Genomic DNA, 12,070 nt, shown 5'->3' with positions numbered 1-12,070 from the left:
GGGTTCATCCCATTCTCGATTCCTTCCATCGCTTTGCCACACTTCTAAGATCATACTGCTTCGTAGAAATAGTAGAACTCCCCCACGAAGAATCTAGTTCAATACCTGACCCAAATATCTGGTATGTTTATCTTAAAGGAAGTTAGGTCCTTCGGGATCATATGTTTCTCTCTTTGGGGTCAGTGATATTGCATTAAAAAAACTACTCCATCCGTTCCAAATTTCTAAATTATACGACGATTTGGTTTCTCTACTATGCATCTAGACATAATGTATATGTTTTTGAAGAGGATAAAAAATGTTATTATAATAATAAAACAGCAACGACTATATAATGTTATTACTATATTAGCTATTACTGTACGATGTACAGGCCCCATAAATTGTGTATCCTGGAGAGCAAGATGTAACGGCCCTATGTAATGTTCTTATGTTCACATGACCCAAAAGGACACACAGCTAATCCATTAGTATTCTCCCAGCCACACCTTTACTGCTCCCTACCCCCATCTTCAGCAGCAGTTGCAAGCTTGCTGACGCCGGAGTTGTAGCTGACGCCGTTTCGCGCCTCCGCTGTCTCGAGCGCCATCTGCAGACGTCCCAGACCCTCGCAGGCCTTCGGTGGAGTGCCCTTGTAGGCCTTGCAGATGTAAGCCTCGAAATTCTCGTAATCCTGAAACGACGAAAACATATTCATCAGTCATCACCGCCAATGGAATGAGTTTGATCAAACAGTTGGGCAAGGTGAAGGGTGAGCCATGGATGCAGTTGAAGTCCAGGTGGAACTTGCCTCGAACAGGGGCTGCCCGTCGACGACCACCCAGGGGACGTACCGGTGCGGGGGCTCGAGAGCGTTAGTCTGGTTCGCGTACTCGAGCTCAAGCTGGGACAAATCAATGAACAAGATGCAAATTCATACTGCGGTTAGAACATGCATTGAATTACAATTACAAGAGAATGCGACATGCGAGAGATGGGATAGAAGTGGTATAGCAGCACAAAGAAGTAGTATTAGAAAAAGCTAGCCGAAGAAGAATTGAGGACGGACCTTGTGGCCAAGTTCGCTGTTGTAGCATTGTGTTACAGGCTTGGGGTCGAGGCCCAGCTTCTGGAAGCAGGACTCCCAATCCTTGTACTGGCGCTTCACCACCAGGTCCTCCACGCAGTAGATGAAACTGAAATGCACATCCTGTACCCAACAACAACGACAGAGGCATACACGTAAACATTGAGAATGACTACAAAAGTAACAAGATTTGCTTGAGAAAACTGCAGAAATGGTGTCGGTTTGACACGGAAGCTTTGATCACAGAGTGCAACAGCTATTTTGTCTTTATTTCAAAAAAAAAAACTGCTAATTTGTCAATGGCAGATTCATTTTGACCAACCGGTTGTCGATCGGCTTGTTGCACGTTTTACCGTTCTGTCCGGAGTTTCGTGGAGTCATTCTTGCAGGTCAAAGCCCTATGAGTGGGCAGAGCTTAGGAGGAGAGAGGAATTACCAAATCCGGCCAGGCGTCGATGGCGCAAGCTTCCACGGTGTTGAGAAGGCACTCGTACGGGCCATGCTGCAACAACAACCACCATCAGCTCAGCAGTGTTACTGTGTTAGCATCAGCAATTACTGCTACTGCAAAACTATAATAAACCTGTTCGTTTGGCTGTGGCTTGTCGTAAACGATCGTAAATTTTCAGTCGAAACAGTATTTTTCTCTTACACAAACCAACCACTTGTTCACGAACCAGCAACGATACGAAACAGCGAACAGGCTGTATTCTAAGAGTAATTAACAACAAAATCTCCAATTCTGTCTCAGATTAACTAGTACTCTACTCCAGCAAGCAGTGACACCCAGGATGCGAATTCAAGGACCGCAATTCCGGACGAAGCTGCAAAGAAAACGCGAGGAGCGGATCGGGCGGCGCTCTACCTGGCAGGAGATCACTCCGCCGGGGTGGATCCGGGCGTTGCCGTAGGGGACGAGCGTGAGGTCCACGACCTCGAGGAGGCCGTCCACGAAGACCTTGGCGAGGTGGTTCACCACGAAGCGCGCCGAGTAGGGGCACAGCGACTCGTAGTACAGCGCCACGGCCACCTTCCCGGCCCCCTCCTCGCCGACCACGGCGGCGGCGGAGGCGGAGGCGAGCAGTAGGAGCGCGGCGATGGCGAGGCGGGTGGCCATTGGGTGGGATCGGTCGGAATGCCAAGGTAGGTCGCCGCGTGGGGTGATGGCTGTGGCCGCGTGCGCCGGCCGCGCGCCGTTATTACCAGACCGAGACGAGCATGAGAGGGCCACGTGGGGCGCGGTGCGTGTCTCAAGAGCAGCGACCGTGGGACCGACGGACCGACACATCGAGCTCGTGAACGCGGACGGGATCCTGGACCAGATTGGAGTTGCCTCGCTTGTGCAAAGCGTAAACAGCCTGCGACCGTGCGTACTTCAAAGAACATCCCGAAAGAGTACGAGGGAAGCCAGCAACGGATGCGTATGCGGATAAGGTGAAGGTGCTGTGTTCTTTTCTGCGTAAGCAACTGACAATTACGGTGAGCGAGAGAATGTCGTGAGAGCACAGCAGTACTCCGTAGATGATTAGTTAAGTGTCTTGATAGCGGACTGCAAATGGGGGTGCCAATTGGAAAGTCTGAAAAATAGCCAAAATTTTGGAGCATGTCAATACTGACATCAAGTCAGTGCTTAACATACTTAGAAGTTCCTAGTTCATTATTGCATTTTTATGGTGTACGTCACAAAGAAAACACAAATGACAAGATATAAAGAAGACACATGAGCAAATTAACTTTTAATTCCCATACTAATAAAAAGGAACACCATTCTACATCCCAGTATTCACCCAGTTCGCTTGGCTTAACCCATACTTTTTCAGCCAACGAATAATATTTTTCTCTCACAACAAATCAGTCAACGGTACTTTTAGCCATTGCTTATCAGCCAAGCGAACAGGACAATTCTTTGTTATCACTTAAACCACCATTTTCAACATTCTTATTGCCAATTTAACCATTTAGGGCCAGCTTGGAGGAGCTCTGGTGGCTCCGCTCCGCCTCCAACTACTAAGCCGGCTGGCTTCATGCTACAGTACAGTACAGGGCTGCGCAATGCGGCATAGTAGCCCTGTTGCTTCGTTAAAAAAATAAGCTAAAATTTTATTCCGGCTGATTTGTTGTGAGAGAAAAAATACTATTTCGACTGAAAAAATAAGTTCAAAAGTACGAATTATAAGATAAGCGAACAAAGCCCGTATCTGCAGAAGGAGGTAGTTGCAGCCGGAGCAGTGCCAAACAGCTCCTTAAATTGACGTAAACAGCTCCTTACATTGACGTTTGAACCTTTCCACTATGAATAATGGCCTAAAAAGCTACAGCAAACTTAATATTGAGCGTTGTTGCTAAATTTTAATATGCTATATTTTTTTAGTCTTCTATGTAGTGATAGCGTGGAGATCAACGGCCGCTATAGTGATATATTGTTGCAAGCGGTCCACTACAACTATAGTGATGTTATTGCACGAGTTATCTTTTAACCTTGGGTGTTGTTCGGCTCGTTTACGGCAGTTAAATCGATTAATGTTGTTTTGTTGTGAAAAAAAAAACACCGTATTGGTAAGTCAGACTGGTAAGTTTAAGCGAACAGGGCAATTTAATATCTCTCCATGGTCAACCAGTTGAGTACACTAGTTGATGGAATGGAACCTGACTACAAAAATGTCGGCGGTTACCCTTCGTGGTTCGTGCTGATGCAATACAAAAATATTACTCTCTGTATTTTAAATTATAAGACGCTTTGACTTTATGATTTATCTATTTTATTATAAATCTAGACATATTATTATATCTTAATACATAGAAAAAAATATACTAAAAAAGTTAAAATAATTTATAATTTAAAATAGAGAGAGTAACACAAGTAGTATTACTATATGTCTATATTGAAAGCATGTGGTTTGCCAAAGAGCAAAAGTATTTTGTAACTAATTATCGAACAGTTCCAGGCTGTAAACGAACGAAGCCTTACAGTTTGTTCGCTTGTTGGTTTCATATAGGTCTTATCAGTCAGCCAACAGTGTTTTCCTCTCACAACAAACCAGCACTGGCCGGGGTTATCAGCTCATAAACTAACCAGCGAGCTGGTCGTTAGTCAATTATCCGCATCTGGATGACAAAATATACGGGCATGTTCGTTTGAACTTATCAGCCGGCTTATCAACTAAAATCTACCATACTTTCATCTCATAACAAATCAGCTTCAGTCGGCTTTAATATCAGCCGAACAGGGTCAGGAGTTAGGGCAAGTTTAGGCACTTATCTTGTGCGTTGATACCACTGCAGCAGTTGCGTTCAGAGCGCTTGATACTGATAGGACGATAAGGTATATAACACGTGCACATTACTACGCTTCCCGTAGCCATCTTGTTCGCTTATTTTTCTCAAACAGTGACCACACAAACCATCGAGCGAACAGTTGGATACCGGTGAGCACGAAGCCACGAAGGTGTGGGCGCTAACATGCCACGCTTGCACGACCGCTACCGTGCGCACAGTATCGTTGTACTGCTACCTTCTAGCATAAGCAAACTAAGCAAACCGAAGAAAGGCCAGAGCAGTAATTGAGCGATTCATTGACAGTTTTGCGATGATTGGAGGACGTGATATAAAATTTTAGTACCTGGCACGAGATCTCGCTGTTGGACCCGACGCGGGCGTTGCCGTAGGGGACGAGGCGGAGGTGGACAGCGTCGATGAGCCCGTCCTCGAGGATCCCCGCGAGGTGGTTCACGATGAACCGCGAGCAGTACGGGCACAGCGACTCGTAGTAGAGCTCCAGGGAGACCTTCCCCTCCTCCGCGGACCCGCGCTGCGGCAGGAGGATCGCGCCGGCGGCGACGAGGAGGAGCACGAGCGGCGGCAGGAGGAGGAGGCGCCGGGGATCAGCCATGGTGCTCGATTGCTCGTGCCGTGTGTTTGCGTGCTAACGACTTTTCTTGCTTTATTTTTCTTACACTGATCCGTGGTGAGTGGCCATTGGCAAAGCATCGATCGGTTCTTTCGTACCGTCGTGAGGGAACTGATGATAGGGACGGGCCGGCCAGGGCGTGGAATTTCGCGGTGTCCGGTGTCCCTGACTCGCTGTGTGTGTGTGTGGTGGCGGCCGATGCAACGCAAAGCCTGATGGTTACAGGGCCCCGTGATTTTTCAGCTGCCGGGAGACGTGCCAAGTTACCAGCGGCTGCTTGATTAAGGCCTTTTGCCGGGCTCTCCAGCTCTAGCTCATGCGGAGGAGCTCCTGTCAAACGTTTTTTGGAGAAGCTATTTTTGAGGAAGAGGAGCTGTAGTAACGCACCACGCAAACACAGTTTCCTCTAGGAAAAGGAATAAAACACACACACAAACGACGTTAATTATCCGTACAAGTAATAATAACCCGAAAACACCCAGAGTCAGTGCAAGCATATGAATGGATCAGCTCGGCAGGTTTGACCAGCTGACTGACTACCTGATAACGAAGTTCATAGTAACTGGATCAAAGCAGCATATAAGCAGTCTGATGAGTTTTGCATAACCACTAATTAATCAGCATTCAGCAGGCCAATGCCCCAGCCCATCTCCGACGACGACGAGGAGCCCGCGTAGTAGGCCGGGTCAGCCAGCAGCTCGGCGATGAACTGGTCCACCCCCGTCTCCTTGTCGCAGTCCAGGATGGCGTCGATGAACTCCGCCGCGCGGTCGTCGCCGCCGCCGCCACCGACACCAACAATGCCACCGTCGTCACCGCCGGCTGCCGCAGCGCTGCTGCTCCCAGCGCCGTGCACGGCGACGCCGCTGCCTGCGCCGGCGGCGGCGGCCGCCTCGTGGTGGTACTGCCCAAGAACAACCTGCTGCTGCTGAGCCTCGGCCGCGGCCGCCGCGGCGTTGGCGTCGTCGGCGAGGAAGTCGCTCCACTTGAGCTCCTGGCCCTGGCCGTGCTCCGTCGTCGGCGACGCGGGCGCGTCCGCGTCCACGCGTGCGATGACGACCTGCTGCTGCTGCTGCGCCGGCGTCATCGGTGGCAGCATGCCAGCCGCGTGGTACGCGACGTCGTGGACGAGCGGGAGCGCCGCCGGCGCGGGAAGGTAGGCGGTGGAGCCGCCGTTGGGAGAGAGCGCCAGCGGCTGCGGCGGGCGGATGGCGAGCGCGCCGATGCTGTGCATGAGGTCGGCGATGGGGCGGTGGGTGATGGGGTCGATCCCGCGCTGCCGCAGCTTCTTGCTCAGCTTCGTGTTCCAGTAGTTCTTCACGTCGTTGTCCGTCCGCCCCGGCAGCTGGTTCGCGATCAGAGACCACCTGCAAAACGCATGCAGTTCGATCGCCGCCCAGATCAGCGCACCATCGAGTCATCGACGACGTGCCAGACATCTACGATGCAGGCAATGCATGGCTCGATCGCACTACAATTCCCATTGCAGGTTAACTGAAACAAATAGTAGGAGTACTAATAACTAGCGATAAATTAAGATGCATCTCAAGATCATCTACCCTAGCAACTATGAGTGTAGTGTAATAGTAATAATCTTATGGCTACGAGACTACGAGAGTGATCTGGCACTGGAGGCATTGATTCCAATCAACTTTGCATGCGCGCACGCATTGTGTATGTCACACTGTACGTACAGTTCGTTATCGCTCAGAACTCCAACGGTCTCCCCGACGGTGTCATGTTGTTTTCATTCGCATCAAGGGTTCGATCCATCAGCAACGGCGCTGATGCCAGAACTACTGAACTAGCTGTCCGTTTCTACTTTCTAGGGCTTGTTTGGAATGAAGAGGTCAATTGCTCTAGAAAATTGCATTGCTACGATTGGTTTTAAATTTAAGCTAGTTCATTAATAAGATTCAGAATCAGATCCTGAAGACTCCATCTTTCAAAACACCCGATTACTAGGAATTTTCATGTGAAACATATGCTTATTCTTTTGCCGCACAACAATGTCCAAGAATCATGTACACTAGCTGGAGTCAGAATTTTTTTTTAGAATCTTTTACCCTTATAAGTACTATAGGACGTGTCTAACATAATTCAGATCTTCAGTGCAGCAACACTCTCTAATGAGATAATTAGTTTCGAAACTGAATTGAGATAGTAGATAATAAATCGCCTTTATCTGTAGTACTACAAAGGATCCTTTTTTTCTTCTTCTGAAAGAGCAGTACTACAAAGGATCTAAACACTATTCTGTTACTAAGTGAGAAGTCTGAAAGATGATGCAAATGCATGTTATAGAAGTAGTTGCTGTGGAAACAAATCAAATGACCATATAGTGTACATGATTTGCAGCACTGTACTGTGTACCTGCTTCCAAGCATGGCGTGGAGGGTGACGATGAGGTCTTCCTCCTCCTGGGTGAAGTTCTCGTGCTTCAGGTTGGGACGCAGGTAGTTGGTGTACCTCAGCCTGCAGCTCTTGCCGCACCTCTTCAGCCCTGCATCATCACATCATGCCGCACCGTCCATCCAATGCCTTGTCATCCGTCAGCCAAAACAAAACAAAATGACACGCACGCAGAGATATCATCACACACACACAGCAGGCCCTCATCTGGCCTGGCCTGGTGCACGGCACGATCACCTGCTCTCTGGGGCACGTTGGTCCAGTTGCCGGTGCCATGGGTGGAGGTGTAGGCCAGCAGCTTGGCGTCCTCCTCCGGCGTCCACGGCCCCTTCTTCACGTTCGCCTTGTCGCAGCACGGCGGCCTCCCCATCGGTCGGCCGGCCTCGACGACGACGACCAACCACCGCGCGCAGTGGCGCTGGCGAGCTCGAGAGAGCTCTGACGACGATGCCTCCCGGAGCTCGAGAGATCACCGCTGCAGAAAGGTGATACTGCTAGTACATATGGATGGAGAGGAGGAGGCCGGCTGCCACAGCCACGGTAACATGTTGGGGGCGTCGGGGGAGGTGGAGGCACGCGACGAAAGCGTGATCCCCTCCCCCTCATTTAAGATTTAACTAGCCACGGCATGGTTAGTGTCAATCACGCAGGAAATGGTTAGATTAGGGAAGAAACGCTGGTTTCCTCGTTGTTTATGGCGGCGGCGGCAGTATAATAGGGGGCGTGTGCAACTGCTTCCCTCCGGCAAATCAACAGCCTATTAGGCGAGGGGTTTAGCTGCTGGTTGGTGCGGGTAATAATCTTATCGTTGGGGGTGATGGTGAGGTTTAAAATTTTCACGAGTTGGACATGATGATTTTCACGACATCAGCGCCGCCAAATCGGTTTTGCAATGGCCTTGGCCCCGGAGCAGATCAGGTCCTCAGCACTGCGCATCATCGCTTCTGTGCTGGACGTACTACGCGTCATGAACTTGCGAAAGATGTGATCAGTTCATCAGCTGTATATGAAATGAGATGGACAAATGCTAGAGAGGTTCGATTCGTCCAAATGTGCGCTCTGGCATGTGAATGGCAAACACCCAGTTGCAAAATGAAAAGAGAATCTAAATTGGGCAAAAAAATTTGAAAAGGGTGAAAAGAGAATCTAAATTGGGCAAAAAAAAATGAAAAATATATCAAAGGCAACCCCTCTAAATTGGGCCAAAAAATTTAAAAATATATCAAAGCCAGGTTTCGATCCTGGGACCTGTGGGTTATGGGCCCACCACGCTTCCGCTGCGCCACTTTGATGTTGTTGGGTGTTTCCTGTTAGAAGATTTGATATCGTAGAAGCTGTCTCTGTTGCCTCGTACAGCATCTCGACCGTCCACCGACAGACCCTGCGTTTCCCGATCCACCGTCCACCCGACATCTCACCGCCCGCCCGCAGAAAGAGGAGTAAAAGCCAAAGCCCAAAGCACAAAACGAATTGAAAAAACGCCGCAGGAGGAGCCAATCAGCGCGCGCCAGGCTACGCGTTCCGAGAAGGGCAGCCCCGTCCTCGCCGGACGCGTGTAGCACCCGCGTCGAGCGGCTATAAAAGTAGCCGCCTGCGGCACGGCTCCTCCTCTGCTCTCCGGCTGATCTGTTTCGCTTTCGTATGTGCTGGTCGAGAGCTTAGTTCTAGCGGTTTCGTTTCCAGAAGATGGAGGATTCGGTGGGCGTGGAGGAGAGGAGGGAGCAGAGCGAGACGACGCCGCACAAGAAAGCGCGTCAAGAAGTAGTGGAGGCCGGTGGTGTTGGCGGCGGCGGCGGCAAGCCAGGTGAGGAGGGCGGATTCCTGAGCGCCATGGCGTCCAAGATCGGTGCGACGATGTCCGGGACCAATGGCGGGAGCGGCGGCGAGGTCAGTGCGACCGTGGCGTCCGATGGCGAGGAGGGGAAGAGGGACGGTAACGGTAACGGCGAGCCAGGTGAGGAGGGTGGTTTCCTGAGCGCCATGGCGTCCAGGATCGGGGCGGCGATGTCCGGTGCTAACGGTGGCAGCGGCGACGGCGGCGGTGCCAATGCGGCCGTGGCGTCTGGTGGCGAGGACAAGGAGGCGGTCAGTAATGGCGGCGGCGGGATCTTCTGGAAGCTGCTGCACAGCTCGCCCCCTGCGGCACCGCAGGCGACAGGTAAGGACCAAGGAGTATCTGTTGTCCTGTCTCCGCGGCCAGTTGGATCAGGAAATGTTTGCATCTTTGCAGTGTATCCTTTTGATCGACCGATTGATTCGTGTAGGAGCAATGGAAACAGAGGAGGTGAAAGATCAGGACGTGGCAGGTGAGCAAGCCGGGATTCTGAGCGCCATGGCCACCAAGATCGGCATGGCCATGTCTGGTGCGAATGGCGATGACAGCCGTGGCGACAGCGGGCACGACGACGCCAAGACGAGCAATGGTGAAGCGGTTCGTGGCAATAATGGTGAAGAGAAGAAGGGGGAGGAAGCCAATGGTGGCGGCATTCTTAGCGCGGTGGCTTCCAAGATCGGTGTGGCCGTGTCAGGCGCCAATGGCAACGGGAACCACAGCGCTGAGGATGATGCCAAGAAGAGCACCGGCGACGCTGGTCATGGTGGTAGCAAGGGCGAGGAGAAGGGGCGTGATGTGAATGGCAGTAGAATAGTTGAACAGATCATTTCCAACCTGCCCTCAGGTATAAGATTCGAATTGTTACGGAAGCTACACTTTCTGAGAAAAACATAGACCATTTGTGCCATCATGTTGTATTGAAGTTTGAACTGATAATCTCTCCTCTGTTTACCGCAGATGATCAGGCGCCAGATGCCGATGAAGCTTCCTTGCTCATTGCCATTATCGAAGATTAGCTCCATGTTCCGAAGGCTCTAGGTCATGACTGAGCAAAAGCGGATAGCGCTAGCATGTTACTCCCTCTCCTCTGTCACCAAAAAAAAATACTCCACCACTGTTGGGGACACCTTAGGAGCTGTGGATGCATGCAAAGAGTGTCTCGTAGTCTTGAGCTATCTTAGTAGACATTTATCTTAGTAAACATCATGTAACGAGGCTCTGATTAGGTTTCCTGTGGTAGAATTTGTCTATCTAGTTTTATATTCTCGACACGAGCTGAATTTATTCTAAGATTTAATAGTAGTAGGCGATGTGCCCGTCGACAACGAAACGTCTACTGTAATCTTGTCATTTCTGAAATCTTATAACTCAAGTCTTTTGAAGGTGCTAGTAGAAAATGATGACCACGTGTGCACATATGAGCATCTGTATCATAGGAACTCATAATTTCTTAATTTATACATTGACAAAAATGTTGTGAGTTGGTAACAACTAATATAACCGTACAGGTCTTATAGTTCTCAATTTTAGATTACGGGCCATTGTTCCGCAAAACCACTCTCTCTAGCAATTCCCTTTCTCCTTTATACTTGTAAAAATATCTTATATAGCACTACATGAGAAATCTTATACATCACTGCATGAGATGGCCATGAACCTATTAACACGTAGCAATATAAGTACCCTCTAGAGAGAGGTTTTATTGTAGACACTTAAGGCCCTGTTTGGTTCCAGTTCCTAAAATTAGTCAGCTAAACTGTCTTCTAAAATTTAGTCAAGCCCTACTTGGTTAGGTGGATTAAATGGGACTAAACCTGACGTGTGCATGTTTAGAATGATCAAAACACCCCTAATTAATGGTAACCTGCCCCTGGCTTTTTGGCGCGACGGAGGCCGCGCTGCTGGCTCCCGCGTGCGCTCCCTTGGTTTTCGCGCGCGTGGCTTTGGCGCCATCGTGCACGCGCCTGCTCTGCTTGGCGCCTATGCTAGCTTTGTTGCAATGTTCATTCTCACTCACAAACAATGTTCAAATTGTTTAAAAAAACTTCATTATTACAAACCATGTCGCATCTATGACCTTGCAAACAAACCATTCACTATCCAATCACGAAATTGATTCATGTTTTTATCTTCGTCTCCATAACGTGTGGTGCCTCTAGTTGCTTGAGTTGAAGTTCCTTCCTCATTTGGGATATAGTTTTTATCTTACACAAGTGAAAGGTCCTAATATGGCTAGAGGGGGGTGAATAGCCTATTTAAAAATCTACAAATCAACTAGAGCAATTTGATTAGTGTGACAAATAGCGTAATGCAAACTTGCTCTAGCTCTACAAGGGTTGCAAGCCACCTATCCAACAATTCTAGTTGCAATGATTACTTAGGCACACAAACTTGCTATATAACTACTCACTACGAGCTCTCAACCTTGCTACTCTAAAGAACTCAACTAGATGAATGACAATAAAAAGCAAGCTCTCAATTCTAATTACACTAAAGAGCTTATATCAACTAGTTTGCAAGAATGTAAATAGGTGAGTAGGGTGATTATATCGACGTGTAGGGGATGAACCAATCACAAGATGAAGATTATGCCAATCACCGGGAGAATGCAAAAGACAAGAGACAATCGATTTTCTCCCGAGGTTCACGTGCTTGCCAACACGCTACGTCCCCGTTGTGTCGACCAACACTTGGTGGTTCGGCGGCTAAGAGGGGTTTCACAAACCTCGTCCACACGATAGGACACCGCAAGAACCGACCCACAAACGAGGTAACTCAATGACACGAGCAATTTACTAGAGTTACCTTTCGGCACTCCACCGGGGAAGGTACAACTCCCCTCACAATCCCC

At 49.4% G+C, this 12,070-nt stretch overlaps 2 protein-coding genes, 1 non-coding gene and 1 pseudogene across 3 annotated transcripts; 1 reads left to right on the top strand and 3 right to left on the bottom strand.

Moving 5' to 3' along the window:
- Nucleotides 1-292: 292 nt before the first annotated feature.
- LOC136533061 (gamma-interferon-responsive lysosomal thiol protein-like) lies at nucleotides 293-5,066 on the bottom strand (annotated as a pseudogene).
- A 520-nt stretch (nucleotides 5,067-5,586) lies between these two features.
- On the bottom strand, nucleotides 5,587-7,755 carry LOC136540116 (myb transcription factor 42-like). Its single transcript, XM_066532114.1, has 3 exons — nucleotides 7,623-7,755; nucleotides 7,347-7,476; nucleotides 5,587-6,340 (listed from the first exon to the last, which is right to left on the bottom strand). The coding sequence occupies exons 1-3, from the start codon at nucleotides 7,753-7,755 to the stop codon at nucleotides 5,587-5,589; spliced, it is 1,017 nt and encodes a 338-aa protein (XP_066388211.1).
- Nucleotides 7,756-8,605: 850 nt separating this feature from the next.
- TRNAM-CAU (transfer RNA methionine (anticodon CAU)) lies at nucleotides 8,606-8,677 on the bottom strand. Its single transcript has one exon. It is a non-coding gene; the product is annotated as a tRNA-Met (tRNA).
- A 335-nt stretch (nucleotides 8,678-9,012) lies between these two features.
- Nucleotides 9,013-10,609, top strand: LOC136540115 (uncharacterized). The gene is made up of 3 exons (XM_066532113.1): nucleotides 9,013-9,543; nucleotides 9,650-10,063; nucleotides 10,177-10,609. The coding sequence occupies exons 1-3, from the start codon at nucleotides 9,072-9,074 to the stop codon at nucleotides 10,233-10,235; spliced, it is 945 nt and encodes a 314-aa protein (XP_066388210.1). The 5' UTR covers nucleotides 9,013-9,071; the 3' UTR covers nucleotides 10,236-10,609.
- The last annotated feature ends 1,461 nt before the right edge of the window (nucleotides 10,610-12,070 follow it).

Source organism: Miscanthus floridulus, chromosome 2 (genome assembly GCF_019320115.1).
Source record: "Miscanthus floridulus cultivar M001 chromosome 2, ASM1932011v1, whole genome shotgun sequence".
Classification (NCBI taxonomy): Eukaryota; Viridiplantae; Streptophyta; class Magnoliopsida; order Poales; family Poaceae; genus Miscanthus; species Miscanthus floridulus.
This window is presented reverse-complemented; position numbering and strand designations above follow the sequence as displayed.